The sequence below is a fragment of the Tyto alba genome, unplaced genomic scaffold (assembly GCF_018691265.1).
Source record: "Tyto alba isolate M040663 unplaced genomic scaffold, T.alba_DEE_v4.0 Super-Scaffold_23, whole genome shotgun sequence".
In the NCBI taxonomy this organism is placed as follows: Eukaryota; Metazoa; Chordata; class Aves; order Strigiformes; family Tytonidae; genus Tyto; species Tyto alba.
Genome location: NW_024881297.1, coordinates 22,150,899 through 22,172,287, shown reverse-complemented (window position 1 = coordinate 22,172,287; position 21,389 = coordinate 22,150,899). Strand labels below are relative to the sequence as shown.

General features: G+C 44.6%; 1 protein-coding gene across 27 annotated transcripts in view; it reads right to left on the bottom strand.

The window, feature by feature from the left end:
• Positions 1 to 8,353: 8,353 nt before the first annotated feature.
• ADGRL3 (adhesion G protein-coupled receptor L3) overlaps positions 8,354 to 21,389 on the bottom strand; it is a 520,467-nt gene continuing 507,431 nt past the window's right edge. For 12 of the 27 annotated variants that reach the window (XM_042796493.1, XM_042796492.1, XM_042796494.1 and 9 more), the window contains 2 exons: positions 19,740 to 19,757; positions 15,242 to 17,714 (listed from right to left, as the gene is read on the bottom strand). In XM_042796493.1, coding sequence (XP_042652427.1) covers positions 16,909 to 17,714; positions 19,740 to 19,757 — 824 coding nt within the window. In that variant the 3' untranslated portion in view covers positions 15,242 to 16,908. Of the gene's footprint in view, positions 8,884 to 15,241; positions 17,715 to 19,705; positions 19,758 to 21,389 lie in introns of those variants that run through there. The other 15 variants (XM_042796497.1, XM_042796501.1, XM_042796506.1 and 12 more) reach the window with 3 other exon arrangements.

The window sequence follows — 21,389 nt, the reverse complement described above, 5'->3', positions numbered from 1 at the left end:
AACTGGTTTTGAACCTATCTCAGGACAACAGTGGTAACCCTCAGGAGGGGCAGGTCTCACCACTGGGTACCAGAGTGGGGACATGGGGTAGTTTCCCCCTCACAATCTCCCTACTGCAATAGGAACTGTGGACTGCTGTGACCCTTGTAAGGTCTTGCCACTTCATCCACCTGCCGAAACAAGCAAGCTGAAAGCCTTGCTCTTCAGGGTAAATCAAGAAAAAATGAAAGTAAAATTAACAGCAATAGTAATTTTGGTGGAATGGTGTATTACTAGCAGTGTTATTCCATCCACTGACTTAATTATTGTATACACAGTGTGCAATAATGTAATTAGATTTCACAATGTATAATAATGATTTTTATGCAATACAACAACTGTGCATTAGGGAAGAGAATTGGTTCCCATTACAGAGCCAGCACAAATCTTGGGCCAATACTTCATACCTGACAGTGCATCTGCGGGGCCTCAGGCCTGGGCTATAATCCAATAAGAGCTAAAGAATAGCCTAGGGCAGGGATTTTTTTCCCTGTGGCTCCAGAGATGCCTCTGTGATGCCTCCTGCTCCATGCCTTCCTGTACAGGCAGCATCACCAGGTCCCAAGGGAACACAGTGCACAGCTCCTCTGTGCAACTAGACAGTCTGAAATTAACTTAGGAGGAAAAGACAGAAAAAGTCCCATTTGTTGAGTAGGGAACATCTGTAGCCTCCTTGGAGAAAACTATTTAGGCACAAGGATGTGCCCACAACACATGAGCTTGCTCAGGTGGGAAGCAAATGAACAACACAGCATGAGATCAGCGAGGGAAGATGAGCCACCATGGAGCTGGGGGCTAAATAGGGGCCAGTAAGGGGATACTAAGGGCACAGAAGGGAGAGGGATCTTAAAATTCCTGTTTGACCACCCAAATAACCTCTCCCTGGGGGAGCTGAGCTCCTGATCCAGAGACAGTCACTGTGCCTGAGTGCAGCCACTGACATGCGAGCCGGGTGACACAGAGCCTGGCACAATTTACCCCTTAGCCTAGATGGGGACAATTCTGGTCTGTTAGGCCTGCACCGAAACACTTGTGGCACACACTGGAAAAGGGAGGCCTCAGCCAGCTCTCATGCCCAGCGATGTAACGGACAGCTACAGCAGAAATGCAGCCCTCAGCTCGGCATGGCCAAAGCTTGGCTTAGCCCTGCCCAGCCGACGGCACAGCACGGAGCTGTGGCTTGCTCTTGGAAAGCTAATTGTGACAACAAACATTTTATGACTTCAGAATAAATCATTATTTCACTTTCCGTCCAAGTGGGCTTGTTTTAAATGCCACTTGTTCTGTCTCCACTGTTAATGAGCATGAGTTGACCCATTTATTCTCTGCTGCATTTTCCACAACAAATCACAGCTTTACTGCAAAAGTACAGAATATTAGAGCCACAGTTTCACCGGCAAGATTTTTTGCTTGTGAATCCATTAGTATTTTCCCTGAACAGTTTTTCCCTCCGTCATCTTGCTAGAATAGAGAATTGCTCTTTTGCAGGTCTATTCTCTTTGCTATTCCCTTGGCTTGAGTGAAATATATATGAGATGACTCAGAGTTTGAACTCGCAGTATATGTTTCTAATACAAAGTCTCTGCATGTCTGGGGACCTAAGACAGATATTTAATTTTAGATAAGAAATACTAGTGACATCATGCCTCTCATTTCTTTGCTGGATGTCTGTGCAGCCAGCACATGGTGAAGCTGTTCAGCCATAACAGCCTCATCGCCTTTAGGAAGCCACTTAATATTCAGCGTAGGTACAGAGCAGCAGGCAGCCACTGGTCCTCCTGGGTGGTGCTCAGCAGGAGTACACACTGGAGCTTTTAACTCCAGTGAATCCATACGATAACACATATGGAAGGCTAAAGGATCTTGCAAGGAAAACTAGGTTTTCTAAGAACTTTTTGTGCAGCTGCTGCATCCCCTGGACAGAAAAGCTCTAATCAGAGCACATCAGCATGAGGGTCAGCTGCCCTTACCCCACACACCATCTTGCACTTGTTGATTTGTACCCCCTCGACACACACACTGGAGAGGTTGAATTTAGCCTCGGCATCAGTGACTTCAGCTCCCCACAACAGCAGATACCAGCAAATGCATCCAAGCAGAAGGAAGCATGCACACAACAGCTTAATTTTTAGTTTTACAGCTTAAAAAAAAAAAAGGACATGCCTTTGTTTTTATTTTGAATCATGACTAACTAAAAGCTCATATGCATGGAGCGAATCTTGAGAAAAAAAGCAGAACTCCTGCAGCAACACCTTTTAGTTGAGACCATTTTCATGACATTACGGTGACAAATTTTCAGCCTCTCCTACAATTTTATACCTTCCTACACAGCAGGTGTTATCCAAAAAAGATCTAGGAGAGATATTAGCATGGATAAACAGGGCATAAGACAGGAAATAAAATCTAATTGCCAAGACACAAAGCAAACTGCAGTACTTGCACATCAGCAGAAACAGTTAGCATGTGGTGTAGCTTACCAAGGGGTACAACAGGTTCCTCATTCCTCAAAAACTGCAGTCAGCTTTGAAACATTTTCCCACAAGTTAGTCTCCAGTTCAGCGAGGTGTTACAAATTTGCTGCAAGCACTATCAGCTTCATCACTTTGGTCTGCATAGAGGAAACCATCCTCAGCATCCCTCTGAGCTTGCTAAGGGGCCTCTAAGGAACACCCAGACATGCCACTGTTACTCCCCCAATTAGGGAGCAGAGTTAACATCCAGGTGGGCATAGAGCTGATTAAAGCAGCTCATAGCCTTCATGCAACATAATTATGTTGTTGTCACTTTTTTTTTTTTTTTTTTTTCCCCCTAGCCCCTGTCAGGTGCATCTCCTAATTGCCCTAAATGAAAGACAAATAAACCTGCAGATTATAGAAGTCATAGATGAGAGACAGAAGGTAGATGAGAAGAAACTGTAGGAGTGCATCTGTGGGCATCCCAAGGTTATGTCTAACCCAGCATCTATAGCCCCCCTCAGATGAGATAAAGCCTCTTAGCTCCAGGGCTGTGGTTTGTTACATCACTTTGGCCTCAGGACAAAATCAGCCCAAAGCATAATTGAGGATGGTGGGTTTCAACATCTGTCCTAGAGCCCGAAAGCCACAAAATTGGTGCATATATGAGCTGCTTCTTATATAAATAGCTCATAAAGCATCACTGACTTTTTAGTTTGTACTTATGTTTTCGATTAATTTTGTGTCACTGTGTGTAAAATACCGAAACCAAACCTACAAACCCCAGTTTAGGGCCTCTTGTGTTAGATCGCAATCACAGGCTTTCCAACAAAAGTGACTGATAACATAGTTCTGTGCCCCAAGAAAGGGTAAGGGCCAGTCCTGGTGAAATGAGGTTGCTGAGGCTCAGCTGCCTCTACTACATTTCCACATCGCTGACCAAGACAGCATCATTTGGCCTCACACCCTTACCTAAGAAGTTTCATATTAAAAAAAAAAAAAAAACAAAGAAACAAACAACCCATAAATCCCCTTACTTTGAATGTACAAATTTGCAATACAGGGGTTGAACTTGGCTTTAAATATTAACCAGCTGAAGTGCAAAGTGGATTCAAGGCGGAATGATGGTGGTACTTCTTGGTTTGTTCATGGGAGAGACATGGGGTTTGCTCTTACAAGCCATGCACTGGCCACAGAAATAAAGCATCAGTGGTGTTACCCGTGTGTTGTGAGCTAACAGCTCTGCAGCAATCAGCTCAACAGTTGTGAGGCACATGTACCCCACAACATCCCCTTCTTGTGGCCCACGCTCTTGAAGCTATAGTCCAGCGTGCCAGACATGCAAAGTTTACTCCCCTTTTAGCACTGCCAGCTGGTGAGTGATTTCCCAGGTACACCTAACACTATTGTAACTTTTTACCTGAAAAAAAAAAAAAAAAAGAAAAAAGGTTAAAAAAATGACAACAGAATGCAGTATGGATGAGGACTCAGCAGGGGTGTTTCTTTGGTTCCACAGGGAGCTAGCAATTCTTTCTGACCCTGCAACAAGAGCCTGTAGATACCAGGCTTTTTTTTTTTTTTTTCCTTTCTTTAAAATGTAAAAAGGTATAATATTTTACTGAAGCTCACTGTACATCACCTTACTGGTGCATTGGGTCAGCAAGTCCGTGGGATAATACCATGTTGGGTAATGAAGCATTTCCTTTAACTACATTTAAGACTTCACCTCTTTGTTTCCCCATGTAGCGCCACTTGCTGTATTACCTATGGTGAACTGCAGCACTCGATTCGCCATCTCTGGACACTACTTATTATTTTATATGCCTCTAACATGTCACTTTTTATGTGCCTCCACACTAAAAATATTTCTAAATGGCTCCTAACAGGAAAGTTTCCTCTTTCATTTAATAAATTCTTTCAGTCTCTTTATTCCTTGCTCTCCAGGAGAAGCAGTGTGGTCCAAAACAAACCCTTGTCAGCGTTCAGGAGCCCAGGATTAAGCTTCCTCAAGGTGTTATTCCCTTAAACCCACATTGTAGCCCGACTACATTCCCAGCTGTGATGCATGATGAGAAGATGCTTTCCTCGTTCCCCTTTGACTAGTGCAGGTGATATGGCCCATACAATCGAGATACAGCTTTACTTCATTTTATCTGGAATTGGGATTTTCTCATAAGAGAAGGCAGCAGAACTCACCATACTGGCATGTCTAATGGCCAGGCTTTGTGGATTTGCATTACTTGGTCCCTAGGCACTGGCTGGTGGCATCCTCCTGCCCCTCGATACACTGGAAAGCCACAGCCGGTGGGCGATAACACCCACCACCATCTCAAGCCATGGGCCTCCCGCCTTTGCGCTGGCCAGTGGCTCCTTGTTGCTTTGTTGAACTTGCAGCAACGTTTCTAAGTATTGGGATATTTACATTGACTTTCACACACTACCACTCGGATCTCCTATATTAGGGTTGTATTATTTTTTATGTGAAATATTGAAGCAGCTAATTGCAATTATCAGAAAGCGTATACAAGAGAGCTTGTTGATTGCCAGCAGACAAAGACACTTTGGAAATCTTGGATTTTGCTATAGATGAAAGCCTATAAATTTTAAAATAGAAACCATGTTATCATTTACAATTTCCGTTTGCTAACAAATTCTGCTAAACAAAATTGGTGGCTGATTAAGTAAACATTTATACATAAATAAAACAGTGAAGATCTCTTCAGTTATTGAGATGCAGCCAGTTCAGTCTCTCGTAAATAATACAGTGATGAATTCTGGTATTACAGTGCATGATAAAGCTACCTAGCCTCAAAGTCTTAGGCAAACTAATCCATACGCATGAATCAATCAGTTCATTTTAGTCATACCAGCGTTATATAAATGTCACTAAAATCAATGCCTGAAAGATGTAACAGATTAATAAGTCCTCATGCGGTACATCTAACTGGGATGCAAACCCACAGCACATAACTTGACGCTGAACACAGCTATACAAGCAGTTTGAGTAAGTCATTTTAACAGAAAAGTCAAGGGCAAACCTGTAACGAGCAGGTGTGGATGAGAAAAATCTGATGCGTTATTAATTTCAGACAATGTCGAGGTTTTTTTCATAGTGTACATTTTATTAATGCTTTCCATGATAGCTTTTCATACCAGTTCATCACCAAGAGTACAGTAATTACAATGTATTAAGATTCATTCCATGCCTGAGGAGTAAGAAGTCCAGTTAAGATATGGAAAGCAGGTGAAACGTCAATCACTATTGACTCGGGGCCAGAGTAAATCAAAACTCTGTCCTGGAGATCCCATCAGATGTGTGGGTTCGGTAATGGCACCTCCTGGACCTGCTCTTCCATGACTATCTGCCTCCCCCTCCTCGCTGGCTCACCTCCACGCATAACCTGTGCACTATTGATATGGAGGCAGCAGATGGGATTCATAATTTTTATTAGGACTTGGGGTTCGTCTGGCTCATCTTTACAATTGTCACCATTACTTAATGGGTGTCAGCCTCTTTGAGGTTGGAGAGAGAGAGACATTGAAGGCTATCGTAAATGCCTCCAAGAATAACTCCTCTGGACATAATGGCAAGGATTTAAGTTGAGGGATGACGGGATTGTCTGAGGAGAGAAACTAATAGTGAAAGCTCTAATGAAAAAACCCCACCCAACCCACGGGGATTTCTGCTTTCCTGCAAGCCAGTGAAAAACCAGGGGATTTATACCTTCCTGCAACTGCAGCCCCCCTTTCATCTCATGCAGCACCCCAGATCTCCCCAAGGTCACGTAGTCTCAGGCTCAGGATTTAGCACTCCCCTTTGGGGCTCCAGAAACCATAAGGATGGTCCCCTCGTGACAGTGAAAGATCAAGAGCTTTCAAACTTTTTGGAGGTATTTATTTTGCTTAATATACTGTCTGATTTTCAGAACATTTCTGTCACAAAGACAGGGTGTGTTGTTAATATTTTTCGTTATTTTTTCCCTTGGGAAAAAAGGCTGACAGCCTTCACTGGAGAGGAAACCTGAGTCTCCCCAAGATGATGGCCACCTTGTCTGGGGACACTATACAAGGCTGGAGAAGTGGGCAAAGGAAGAGATGTCCACATGTGGCAGACAAAAGCACGCTGTCTTCTGTGAGCTGGTTAGATAAATAATTTGTTTGGCACTGGCAGTTGTTAGGTGTTAATGGTAACAGCAGCCCCACAGAGCTGGATGACATAGGAGGTATTCAAGTACCAAGGAGAAAAAGACCATCCCTGTAGCTCACCTTGAACCGTGCAAGGAAATTACCACTCCAGATGCCCAAACCCCTCAGTGCTTTGAGGGAGCTTTCAGCTTCTGCTGACTGCTCACTGGCCTTTCCTTGCAAAGGTATAGGGGCTTTGCCCCCAGTATTATGCTAAATATGTGCAATAGTTGGTTTACGCTATCTGGCTTTTTAATGGGGAGGGGATACTCCCACCTTGGCCCTTCTTCCTTGCAAAACGCCAGGCTGAAGAGAGACTTGCCTAGAGAAAGTTATTATGGGTCATTTAAAAAAAAAAAAAAAAATTCCTTAAGTCTGTTTTTTTTTCTAATTTCAATTTCTAATTCCATTTTTTTTTTTTTTTTCTAATTTCCCTCTGCTGCATGAATCCACATGGTCAGACTCGGAGTAAATAAGGCATAAGTAAGCTTTGAGTTGTGAAGGATGAAAGGGAAACACCAAAGCTCCTCTCCTGCTTCTATCAGTACCCCGCTGCAGCAGCCTGCATCCTGCAAACACCCATGCCCAGGCGTAGCCTTGCTCTGCTGGGAGCGTTTGCAAATGGCTGCTGCCGTGTCGCAGTGGGGGGACAGCAGATGACGACTCAATGCAGAGCAGAGATTTATCAGCTTTAGCTCAGCGAACACTGCCCCCCCCCAGCCTGCTGTGCCTTTTTTCCCAGAGAGGTGCAGACACTACTTTGTGCTCATGCTAATAAAGCTGGACCTGGCAGTGTTACTTATGACTTCTCAAATGTGTTTAGGCATATAAAGGTGAGTACACAAACACAGCCATATCCTTTCTTCTCTCACGGACACAGACATGGGGACCTGTGCTGGCTGGCAGCCATCCGTGCAGGGTATGCTCTTGCACACACATTTGCACACATGCCGAGGAGAATTGCACGTATAGGTGCCGGCTGACAAGAACACAGATGTCTATGCATGCCTCCATTTACCCAGCTGAACAGTTGGCCCAACACCATTAACAAGTCTTCAGGGTTGTTGTTTTGTTTTTTTTTTTTTTTTCTTCTTTTTTCTTTTCTTTTTTAATTAATGCTAAAAGTCTCGGGGCAACCACACCTATGGGATTTACATCCTTCTGGTGATTTCTGCCCATCCCACCCCTCCACACCTGCACCAAACAGCCCAAGTCCTCTGTGGGCTGTAGCTGAGTATTTATACCAGTGGAGACCACGGGGCCAGTGAGTTCACCCTGTCTACAAGAATGAAGCAGAGACATCTGCCGAGTTCTCTGTCCGTCACCCTTCAGGTGTCCCCTGCAGCTGCCACGGCACAGCTCGGCTGCGAGGCCCCACGCCAGCTCCACCGCACAGATGTTGTGGTTGCCCATATATCCATCCCCAGCTGCGCTGATTGAGAAACGCTATCTTCAAGATACTAAGGCTCATTTTTTCCAAAAAATATCTCTATTTACACAAGACAATAAAATACGAGCAGCTTTCCCCCCACAAGCTTTTGCCAAGTGGAGCTGCTACTGGATGTGTATGCCGGACTCTATTTACAAGAAACAGCTTCACTCGACAGTACTCTGCCAGCAAGTTTAGCTTCTTCTGGCGTAAGGACTATTTCTTTGTCCCTCTTTTCCTTCCCTCATTACCTCTCTGCACAGCCAGGTCTGTATTTACAACAGGGACTTGGATCCAGCAGGGTGGCCTTTATACAGCCCAGCTTGCGAGCATGGAGAGGGGCTCAGGATGGCGGGGCTGAGCACACTCAGCCATCTTTAAGTTTTTTCAAGTTGCAAAGCCAATATTTGGAGCAGATGAAACTCATTCCTTGTTACAAAAGATACTTTCTGCTCGTTCTGCTCTTTTTTAAAAAAAAAAGCGAGCGGCCAAGCGGTGAGGGCACTTTCCAGGGCATTGCCACACGTGGGGCAGCAGGAAGCTCAGCCAGGCTGTTTTCTCCTTGGAGACAGAAGGGTTTGCCGAGGGTTTTGGTCCAAGCTAGTTTCTCCAGCCTCTCCTGTTACACGATCCCAAGTGAGGGATGGTTAAACTGAGGCAGCGCACTGGCTTGGGCTTGCCGAGGCAGGCTTGTTGGGTGCCCCGGGACCTAGATGACGCTGTCTTCCATGGTGACTCGCCTGAAGACCGGCTCCTGCTTGGGTGTCCTTCCGCTTTCTGTGGAAAACAAGAGGAGAGCAGGTAAAGCCCCAAATCAGGATCCTGCAGCAGCCATTATCTATTTTTAAGACCATTTTCACCCTCAAAGCAAGCACGGGATGTCTGGGCTTGCCTTGAAAGGGAAACCTTCAGCATCCCATCAGGAACCTCCTCACGCCCTTTTTGCTGAAGCCAGTGGTACGGATTTGCCTGGCTTTGTCTTCACGAGCCAGTAATTTGTTAAACAGTGTGAGGAGCAGCAGCATCAGCCACTGCTACCCACCACTCTCCGGATGAAGGACGATGCTGAGGTGGCTCTTTGCTCCCCTGGGTTTAGCCCAGATCAGGCAAGGAGACCTCAGAGCCGAGGTGCAACCACCAGCTTGTACCAGCCCAACAAGGCTTGTTTGAGCTAACTGCATTTTTTGTGGTTCCCCCCACCCCCTTAATAATAAATAGTATAAATGACTGCAGAGTAAACAGATCTGTTTTGCTATCAGACATTATCTGAAGGGCACTTCACATCCTGAGTGCTCTGATTTACAGCTGCCTCTATAATCATTGCAGCCCCGGGGAGGAAAACACCTCCTTTTACTTGTGCAGGTTGGGAAGTGGCAGCCATGTGCCATTTGGAGTGAGCACATGCAGACTTTTCTATAAATGATATTTCAGGTGGAGGTTAAGATAGACTCAACACATTCAGAAAGAATTAAGAGTTGTCCTAGAGGTATTTTCTAAGTGTAGATCATTTCACCCCATCTCCCACCCACCCAAGGGCTGGCAAATCTGTGTTGCTCTGCATGGGAGCATAGAGAATATTGCAGGGAAAGTGTGATGGGCAGAGCTGACAACTTTTGGGGAATCTCCCAGCTTGGCTATTTTGGCTGTTCAAAAGAGGAGGGACTTTCATCCTTTCCTTGTTACTCATCTCTTTTTTATTTTTCTCAAGCAGTGGGAATCATTTTCTCCTTTTGTTTCTGCTGCTGCTAACTCAGCGGGCTACTTTGCACTGCAATACAAACTGCTAGAAGTTAAAAATGCCTGGGTGCACAGTATCTTGGGGGAAAAAATAATCAAAAATCCCACTTATTTAATATGAAGCACTCTTTTTGACTGATATCTACAGCAGTTTAAGCAATAAGGCCTTTCATCTGTATGTATGAATGGTAGCAACACAAGCAAGGAGGAGGGTGAGGTAGAGGTGACCAAAGGGCAGAGCTGAAGCATTTGCACTGACAGCAACTCACCTATTTATCAGGGAAGGACCCTCTCAAAAAAAGGGCTGGTGAGGTCCTTGGCAGCAAACTATAAAACCTTCTTTCCTTTTTTTTTTAAGGTGAGGAAACCAGGGGCTGACCAGATCAGGCACCCGACAGACACAGCAAGGCTTCATCCTTCCTCAAATTGGCCTCCCACCTGTGCCATCACAGGTGGACTAATCCCCTACAACCCTGAGATTCTCTCTGGCTGCCTACGGAAAGCACCTGAGAAACTGCTTTTGGCACATTATACCCAAAGGATGAAGCCTTGCCAGAAATGAGGGGCTTTTTCTTGTATTTCCCCCTGCCCAAAGACCATCTTCCCATCCCCTCCACCCCTTGCAGTTTTTGTGCAACCAAATAGTAAGAGATGCCAGGGGCAAGGTGTTGCTGCTTTCTGAGTGGCATAGACAGAAATCTTCCACCCACCTCATTGACCACTCGGTTTTCAACATTCATCTCCCCAAAACATTTATCAGTGGATGTGCCCGCTGAACGGTGGAGTTTTTGCTGCCGGTGGAGCACAAAGGCTGCAGGGCTCACGCCTGCATTGAGCTTGCCTGCCATGGGGACCCAAATTAAACTCTGCCTGAGATGCCTCAAAGAGAAGTGGGAGAAGACAGGCTAAAACCAGTTTTATTATAGCAATAATTTACCCATCGAGCATCCTGCTGCTGGAAATAACCTTTCCAAAGTCGTAACATAAGATGCAGTTGATTATAAGTGGCAGTCAGAGATATCGGGTCATCCGTACAAGTATTCCCATGCACAGGAGCTGAGGAGGCTGTGCAGAAGCTATGTTTGTGCCTTTTAAGTTGATGTTTGGGGTTTTAAACAATGCTGTCAAAATATCAAGTATTTGCTTCTGGCACATAATAACTGCTTTGTATGCCAATACTTTTTATTTATTGAGGTTTTAGCATGGGTTTTTACATGAGTACAGTATATTTAAGGAGTAGAAATATAAGAAAAGAAAAAAGGTGACAGAAGAAGAAATAAAGACAGCAAATAGTTAGGACGACTTTTTTTTGTTGTTGGCATTTTGCTGGAGAAGACTACCACCATCTGTCTGGTGTACCAAATATAATAAGCAATAAGCACCTGTAAAAAGCTATTCTGATGTGAAAAAGGAAGATTTCCAAGCTATCCTGGCTAGTCTCAACATTTCAGCATTAAACAGACCATCCCTCCTCAGCTGGGACAACATATGATCTGGTGTATGTTCCATGCACCCCTAGGGCTTGCCAAAGCCCTTGGAAGAGCAAAACTGGCCCTACACCAGCTACTTGTGCTGAACAAAATGACTCTTGGTGTAGAGTGGGGTTTGCTGCTGCCCTCCCAGGGGTACCCCTTTGAGTGCTCTCCCCTGGCCGTGCTGCTAATGTCCCTGCTGAGGACAGCCACCACTGGCGCAACCACTGCTACCTTCCCTGGGAGCATTAATCACTGATTTTATCTGGTTTCAGCTTTATGCTGCAGGATGTTCTCCATGCCATTACCAGAGAGCCTGCAACGACATGACATTTATATAATGTTCATGAGCACACAGACTATTTAAACCCTAAAATATTCATTAAATAAAATTTGCATAGAGTCTAGCTGAATGCAGCAGGTAGCTAAAAATAAAGTACTTTTCTTTCTAAACATAAGGAGAAGATCAGGATGTGACAGATGACCAAGCTGGTGCTCTTAGGCTTTCCTGAGATAGCTTTTTAATAAGATGAGCTACCTCTTTATCCCTGTTGTCAAGGCAAGTCTGTGGGGTATTATATTCTTTATAAACTAGAAAGATCAAGAGCGTGTGGAGGTGTGTGAGAGAGAGGCCAGCTGGCCAGAGAAGAAGGAAGGGGGATGCATGCAGTAGGGACACACACAGAGACATGCAAGGACCCCTAGGAGTGCAGTGCCACCACCATTTCTCCCGGCCCTCTGAAGCATCTCATTGCCCATTACCTGGGGGCAGGGAGGAAGGAAGAAGACTGGTTAACAACCACAGATTTCAGGGAATTAAATGCAATCAACAGGCAGAAAGAAGCAGCACCATGATAAGTAATATTACCTACACAGTGCCTCCAAAGCTGTGACGAATAACCCCCAACCCCAGCAACTCTCCAGCCTATATAGTCTTTTATTAATTGCCTGTTGGAGCCAAATGTCCTTAAGCAGTAGAAAACATAGTGATTGCACAGTGAACTGGTGTGTCAGCTTGCGTTGGGGCAGTCTGCGGTGGGATCACAAAGGAAAAATAACCCAGTCCTGTGTAAATTAGAAGGAGCAAGGGAAAAAAAGGGATTCAAAACTTGCAAAGCATCCCAAGATGATTTCCAGTAAAATGCAAGGCACGGAGTCTCGCACTTCTCCGTCCCCCTCTTCCCACCTGCAAGCAAGGCTTTCCAAACCAACACCTCAAGCAAGGGATCAACATTGACAATCCTCATTCCAAACATGCCCAGCAACATACACCTCCCAAAGGCAGTTCCATGTTTCAGAAAGGGGGGATCTAAGTATCAGGGCGATGTTTTCGTTGGACCAAGCCTGCCTGCCTCTATTCTGTTTGGTTTTCATTGAAAGCGGAATGCTATTGCAGTTGAACAATAAAGCTTTAATCTTCTCCCTACAGCCCTATAGGCAAATCTGTTTTGTTTTTTGTTTGTTTTTTTTTTTGCTTTTGATAAACAAAGCTCTAGAAAAAGAAGATCCCTCCAGTACAAAGCTGATTATCCCCTTCAACTCAGCTTGCAAAGTTATGTGCCCCAAGCATAGGTATGGACTTAATACCATAATCTCTACTGCCTCTTCAGCAAGCTGTTTTCTCACATCTCTGCCTTGGTTTAGCATTAAGAAATGCCTTAGAAATTTTGTAGCTCTTCCTCCTACCCAAGGAGCATTTTAGTCACTGAGGACTTCACATTGACTTGAGTTTCCCGTGCTGCAGTCTGCCCAGAAGACACCGTTACATTGCCAGTTGCATAAGAACTGTATCTACCAAGCTACTTATCAACAAGCAGAAACCTTCACCATGCCCATAATCAACTATCTCACACTACAAAAGCCTGTTTTCAATGGGAAAAAAAATGACAAAAATAATCCCCACCCTGCTCCCCCATCAAATTAAATTACAGTCTTAAACCATTTTTAGCTTAATATAATTAATAATATCTATTTCCCCTCTGTTTTGTGATTCAGCTGTTTCCGAAGCTATAAGAAGCACCAACAGTGAATCGTGTGGTGCCAGAACAGCCTGGGGATGGAAATAATCAGTTTGAAAATAAACAACATTTTTTTGCAATCAAAGTGCTAATAGGCATGGTAGGCTGGCAGTGAAAAGCTTCAGCAAGAAAGGATGGAGAAGAGGGGAAAAACAGCCTGTCCACTGATAAATCCGAAATACACATAAAGGCTGGGGAAGAATGACCATCTGAAATAAGGAAAGTCAAAGATTTTGCCGTAGTACACAATCTTCCCATAGCAAATCCACTACTAGTTTACTTTTGCATAGTTTCAGGCACGTAAATGCTGTTGACCATTTGCCTCCCATTTTATCATGACAATATTTGTTATGGTGTATCTCACCCTCTGCACAAATTTAATCCCACCATATCCCTGGAAAACTGTTGTTTTTTTTTTGTTTGTTTGTTTTGTTTTGTTTTGTTTTGTTTTGTTTTGTTTTGTTTTGTTTTGTTTTTTTTTTTTTTAAGTCTATACAGTAAAAGAGTTTTTACTTTCTCCAAAATAAGAGGTGCTTCAAGCATTTCAAGCCCCAGCAGCCTCCATTGGGCTACTACACGATTTGGTCTGAAACACTTGCTTCACCTGCATGCATAGGTCTACCACGCACTGCCCAGATCCGTCGCTGCTGTCACGGAAAATAACACGAAACAGGGAGGCAGCATTGGGAGCAAGAGCATGACCTGGCTGGCCAGTGGCTGTTTTGCTATGAAGCCAGGTGATTCCCAATCTCCCAATGGGAAATGCTTCCTTGCCAAAACATAGACCTGGCAAGAGGCAGAGCTGTGATCAATGCTTGGTCAGAAATAAAGTTTCCTCCCCAGGATATTTTGGCCTGAGTGCTTGGCTGCAGGAAGGACTCAGGCAACTCTAACCAGACTCTTTGTAGGCCACGAATACCACCAAATACCACCACCCGCTGGCTCTTCCCCCTGACAATCCCCTGCTGAGCAGCACCGAGCAGCCTTGCCCTGTGTGAGGACAACCCTGGGATGGAGCAGAACTGCTCCACTGCTGTATTTATCCTCCAGCACTGGGAATATCTTGTCTAACACCGGCATCACCTGCCTGGCCCAAATCTTTTGGCTTTTACCCAGCTTGATGGGAGTCGGATGGAGGCAGCTTGGATGGAGGCAGCACCAGACCCCGAAGCCCAAAGCATGGGAGGGCTTTGTGAAAAATCATATACCGAAAACTCAATACCGAGTGTGTCCAGAGGTGGTTATTTTTCATTGTCAACCTTTCTAGTCTATTTTGTGGCTTTCTATATCCTGAAGATGAATCCCAATTGCTCCCAAGGGATTTGGAGGGGGGAGGCTGGAGAAGAGAGGCAAAACACCAGCAGGCCCCTGGCAGTGGTGAGAGGGGAAGGGCGATGTGGCCAAGGACGGCGATGGTGCTTTGTGTACGCCCGGAGCAAGATAATAAAGAGACAGCAAACAACAACCGAGGAGGCCTAACGGGGACTTGTTTTACTCTTTGACATGCTACCAGCAGTTTTTAATCTCAGAAGAACCAAAAAAAAAAAAAAAAAAAAAAATTACAATGATTAAAAGGTACGACACATGAAATACTATACTCAAATCATCCGCGTGTCGTCATCTAGTTTATACAGTAGGCACAAAACAGACCTAGAATCACCTGCAACAAATGTCGACTGGTGTTGTTCTCACCCCTAAACAAGTACCGCTAGCCTGATATTTCTAGTCAGCTGTAGCTGCATAACCTTTGTGCTTAAATTGCTCAGTTTAGGCCTCCTTTCTTTTGCATTGCTCACTTATGCCGTAAAGGAGTGGAGACTTGCACTGAAGACAGTAATGGAGAGAAGAAGAACAACAACAACGATAAAAAGAAGAGATATTAATTGTACAGTACATACATACAGTATCTTCTAAATTGTGATCAGTCGTTTATTGGTTGGCAAACAAGCTTCACTTTTACAACAAATATTAGTAATGAGGTCATTCAACTGTTGAGACCGTACAAAATGGATCATAAATTAAAAAAAAACCAACAGAAAAAAACAAATAGAAAAAAGAAAAAAAGAATAATTCATACTTCGTGCTGCTAATTTACCTCCAGAAAGCCTATGTTACTTAAAATCCTCTCAAATAAATAAATTTCCTGTTAGGAAAAATAATGAACAGAAGACTTTTTTTTTTTTTTTTTTTAAATCACTGCAAAGTATTTTTTAGCTCACTACGTGTCAATCAATTTTCTTCTTAACCACTGCAGTACAAGTGCCTAAACCGAGGACCAGATGGAGCTGTGATGGCCCTTTGCTCCTCCAGGGAAATGGGCGTCTCCTGTAGAAGCCCCACTACAATTATTAAAAAACCCTCTTGGCTCCTGGATGTGACCCTACGGCCTGGCTGAGGGGCTGCCTGCCAAAGATGCTTCGCAGGATTATCACTGCGATCGGTTGTGCACTGTCAATGGGAAAGTTTGCCCTGCTCTAGTCTGCCAAAAGGTCTGCCGGCAATATGCTGGCTGAAGAAAGTTATACAGCGAGGAAATAAAAAGACTGTCTTGGCTGAAAAGAAGTTGTGATGGTGTTACTAAAAATGGTTCTTAGAAAGTGATGTTCTTTTTTTTTTTTGCCCAGTGAGATGTTTTTACTGGGATGGGGAGGGGACGGAGGGGAGGGTCAGTGGAAGAGACAAAACAAAATTAAAAAGAAAAAAGAAGGAATTATGAAAAACCTTGCTCCTACTGGTAGACAAACTTACAAGACCAGCACAACAGAAAAAAGTTCTTTTTTTTTTTTTTTTTTTTTTCCACTACATTAACAGGGACGCAAGTTCTGGAGGAACAGAAAGCAGACTATATGTGCAATGCTAGTATCTGTACATTACATAGAAATTGTTCGCTTTTCTTTTTCTGCCATTAGTTTTTATCATCCGTTAATACAGCAAAATGTAAAATATGCCTTTAGCACAGAATTCTAGGATTCCCTTCCATCTCATTAAATTTGTTTTTATTTTGTTTGCTCCCGCAGCAAAGGGCGCTGCGGTGAAACCAAGTTGTGAGTGACCAAAACCCATGACGTGATCTGGATTGGTAAGAAAGAGTTTTGCTAGCTTGTTTTTGTGCAGCGCTCCCACCTAGATGCGTCATCGCTACTAGTTTCAAATGCACATTTTTGGCCTTTTATTTATTTTTTTCCTTTGCTTTTTTTTTTTTTTTTTTTTTTTACCCCCTCTTAAATCAGGTCCTCAGTATTAAGAGCAACACAGCATCAAGGATTGTTTAAACAAACACGGCATAACTTGAGAAGGCCACGAAGTGTGCCGTTATCTATCTCTTTCATTAACATAATGAAGTCTGTCTGGAGGAAAGGAGGATGGGGGGGAAGAGAGGGGTGGGCAGCAGTTACTGTCCTCTCTGGGCCGGCCTAAAAATTCCAGTAAAAAAAGTCTGAGAGTTTCCTTTCAAACAGCATGAAGATTTAGGAGTACACACAATATTACCACTGTTTGGATTAACTCAGAACAGTAAACCGAGTGTTACGGAGGGGCTTTTTTGTTGTCTCTTTGCTTAATTTTTGCTGAATCTTCTATAGACTAGTGACCAAGTGAGCGGGTCCTTTTGCATTGCCGTCCGGGGGGGTTCCCTCTTTGTTTGGCGGGACTATAAAACCGTCGCTGCTGCCTCGACCTAGCTGGTAGTAAGTGTGTAGCTGATGGACGTGGTTCCTGGAGCCAAGGTTGGGCATGCTTTTGTAGTAAACATCGTCGGCATCACCGCCACCGCTTTTGGCTGGCGGGGGATCGGTCTGGGTGCTGGCAGTGACACTTTCCGTCATGGGCATGCCGGCCAGCGCGGGCATACTGGTGTAGAGAGAATCCCTGTTGGGCGACTGGAGGTCGTCCGTGTGCTCGTTGGTCAGCAAGGGGAAAAAGCTCTCACTGTTGTCTTGCGGGATGCGCCGCCGGCTGTAGAGGTGGGGCTGGTGGTTGTCTGCCGAGTACACCCGGGGGGGCAGCAGCGGGGCGTCGGACTCCTCGTGGATGAGCTCCAGGCCCAGGCTCTCCTCGTGGGTGAAGGAGGTGGCGTCATCCAGCACGATGGCGTCATCCTCGCTCCCACCGCCCACGCTGTTGACGAGTTTGTTCATCAGGTTGCGGCTCTGCTCGCTGGAGCGCTCGTGGTTGTTCAGGTAGGAAGGGATGTAGTTGGAGGTGAGTTCCTTCAGGATCTTTTTCTCGAGGGCATTCTCAGTGTGGTTGTACCCACGGTCAAGGATTTGCACGCAGTTGCTGAGGTACTCGCCACTGGCGATGCTGTAGCTGTTGCCGTGATTACCATTCAGTGGTAGAGTATCCGTGACACTTGTATCCCTGGCATTGTTCAGAAGCCCCTCTGAAAAACATTACACAAGAGAGGATGACTTGTACAAACAGGACACTCACGCGGGACGTGCACACTCAAACCCCCTTTCTAGGCTGCCATGGCTGCTAGGGCTCGGCAGCGAGGAGACCATCGCAGCCAAAATAGAAGGGTGCAACTCCAGCTAACCGGCTTAAGGTCTTCCTACCAAAAAAATGGAAAGCGCCGCCAAGCATGTGACTTGATGCGGCAATAGCTGGCGGGAAGAAATAACCTCTGTTGGCCAGCACCTTCTACAGATCTTGTGCTTTATGTATTCCCAGGGGAGCTGAGAAAGAGGTGACCCTGGGCTGGTCCCAATCGCCCTGGCTCCGGGTGCTTTGGAGGAAGAGGGCAATTCCCCCCAGCTGAGGGAAAATATTGGCAGCCCAGGTTAAGCGTTACCCAAACTTTGGGAGTGTATCCTTCCTACAGAAAAAAAATAAATCCACTCTCCCGTTTTGCTAGGCAGGCTGCTAGGGGAAAGGCATAAGGCCTGAACAGCAGGATTCGGGGATTAGTAAGGTGAAGGGACAAAGTCCTTCCTGGCCCAGACTTTTTTGGAACAAGGCTAAATGCCCTACCTCTCCTGGCACAAGGGCATGGCCAAAATTATTTACTCCATGCTGGCCAGGTGGGGATTTTCTAATACAATCCATGTTGGAAGTAGCTGTTGTGGGGTCTTGAGAAGCCTTTAAAAATAGCTCCCATTTCACTTGCAAAGTTAAAGCAGAAGGTTCAGTGGATGGTACATCAAGTACCATCACCACCACAGTACGGTGGGCTCAGGGGAATCTAGGAGGAGTAACAGGGTCTCGGGGTGCCCCTCAACTAACTGCCTATCATAATTCCATAGGTGTCTCAACACTGTCAATGTAAGGCTGGAGCTTGGCTCTTTTCCAACATGCTATGGGAGATGGTGAGGAACTGCTTTGAGAGCAACGCATCACGAGTGGGCAAGGGAGAAGAAAATCAGGCCCAGCAGTTAAGTCACTATGCTTTCTTTTTTGGGGATTACTGGCCTCCTTGGAAGGAGTGCAGGCTTAGGGATGCATGAAATAACGTATCGATCTTTCAGCTAAGGGGGTTGGCTAGCAACCCTCGGCAAGCCGTGGTGGATTAGAGGAGCCATTAGCTGACAATTTCAGATGAACAGTTGTTCATACCATGCTTGGTACATGGCATGTGTACCTTCCGAAAATACAGGATTTGGTCTATATCTGCGATGGAGTAGTTGCTGCATGTCAAGGGCTGGAAAGCGCTACTGCAGGCTTTCTTCTTGCTTTTGAGTGAAATGCCCTGAGTGTGCTGGTCACCTTTTAGGTTTTTGAATCTTAGAGGGTGCTGCCTTATTCCAGGCTTCCTAACAAATGAGGGAGCTATGCCAACAGATCAACTAGCCATCACAGACACAGAGCAAAGCCATTGATTTTCATAGTGGAAGCTCTCCAACCGAGTCATGATGCTTGGGGAGTAATGAAAAGTGAGCATTTTGGGGGGAGGACCGTATGTAATGGGTGATGGGTACAACAGCTTCTGTCTGATGGTCACATTGGGTAACATATGCATTGACGCGCTGAGTGCTGCACTTCTGCTGCCAATGCACAGATCTGGGGTTTGGTGGGGAAATAAAATGGAGGCATCTCAGGTGAGAACAGAGTGGGGTCTGCAATGAAACACGCCGTACAAAAATGCTGTGACCTTGCAAATAAAAATGTGAAGTTTAAAAAAATTATATGCACAGTTATATGAGAAACTATGCTGGGTAAATGATACCACAAAAACAAGAAATAAACAAAGAAAGCATCATCTAATCTCATCTATATATATATGTGCACATACATATATATATACATACATACACACGCATACACATATATATACACATGTATATTCATACTTTTTGATTTCAAAACTGTGAGATGAATTTCCTTTAACTACATCATCTATATGTGATGCAATAAAAGTGAACTAAAAAAAATTACATTTGATATGCAATGTTTAGCTTTACTCCCATACTTGTCTCTCTGTAGGGCTCTAAACGACAGCATGAAGAAAAGGAAAGAAAAAACAACAAGTAAGCTTACAGCGACAGTAGGAGAAACATGAGTAAAAAGCAAATTGATGATATGCAGAAAAGAGAGTTAACAGAAATAATTTCCACTGCCCAGAATACATGAATTTGTTACATGGTTTATTTCAGGTTAAAAATATTGACATTTTAGACAGAAAAATTATTTTATGCACAATATTCAATTGACTACATCTTTATTTTAAAAAAAATCACATTTAAAACTTTTTCCAATGCCATTATAAAATGTTCAGCGTGCGACACAAATCAAGAAATAATGCCTCGAAGTTTAAGAAAAGTCTAAAGCTGGTAACGGTCATGCTCGAAAAGACAGGCACTGTCAATGTCACTTCCAAAGTCTTAAAATGAATGGCTTTACTTACTGTTAGTTATAATAACCCCTGGCAGTTGAAACCGAAATCCATATCCTTGCTAAAAATGTTTTGCCGTCCATCCTTTGCAACAGTGCTTTGTAAGAGTATGACTTTGCTCATCACAGGGCTGCTGGCGTTTTACAGACTTTGGTAAGTCTGCTCTTTTTTTAACCAAACACATGGCAAACTACATGGACTTTGCAAAAAAAATAAAAAAGTATGACGAACAGTAGTTTGAGTAACAGCATCGCTAAATGAAGTTATTGAGAAGAAAGTGTTAAGCCAAGAAGAGACAGATGAGCCAAAGTACTTCCCACTTTGCAATGGTCTGTGGCACGCTGAGGTTTAACCAGAGCTTGTTAACGGGATTGCCGCCTTCTCTTAAAATTAGCTCCCACGAAAGCAGTAAGGCCATTTCGAGAAACTCCTGCACCGGCAGGACGGAGCCAACATACGTGTCAGCTGTCAACAGCGGTGAGCACTCGGCACGTTTTGCAGGGTGCCAGACCCCTCACCTACCATCTCCTCCTTCCTCTACGCTCTGTGTCCCATCAAAGAATTGCGTTTGACACCGGGAAATGGGACTTTGGCCTTTTAGAGACTGACTCCCTGCCTCTTACCAGGAGTGTTTTTAGGGCTCCCAGCCCCTGGTGAGTCTCTACTGAAGATGCGGTGACTTTGGCTTGAACAGAGAGGGTATTTTAAAACATGTTACTGGGGAGGGGGAAAGGAAGGCATGGATCAGATCAGGCCTCAGGTTTCTTATAGCATCCTGTCCCTGTCAATGGCCAGCACCAGAAATGGTAGATGAAGGTGCAAAAAAAATCATAGCCTTAGTGATGTGGAATGAGTTAGTTGGGTGATGTTAGCCAGCAATGCCCTCACCGCACGCCGATCCCAGCCAAGGCACACCCAGAGATGGTGACAGCGTCTACTTTTACAATGCACTATCATTACCTTAGCATGCCTGCTGGTGCAGCATCCTTAAATCCCAAAGAACCACCAAGGCCATTAGGCCTGGTTGTTTTTGCTAACCTTTGTTTCTGATGCAGGACCTCCTAATATTCACAGGTTGTAATTGTCCAGGGACAGTAACCAGTTTGAAAAGCAATAGCTATACCAGTTCTATGGTCATTAATTAACTTGTAGGCTCCTGAAAGGAGTAGGTTGGGTTTTGCTCCCTCTGAAGTCAATGTCAAAGCTCCAGGGGCTTAAATGGGATCA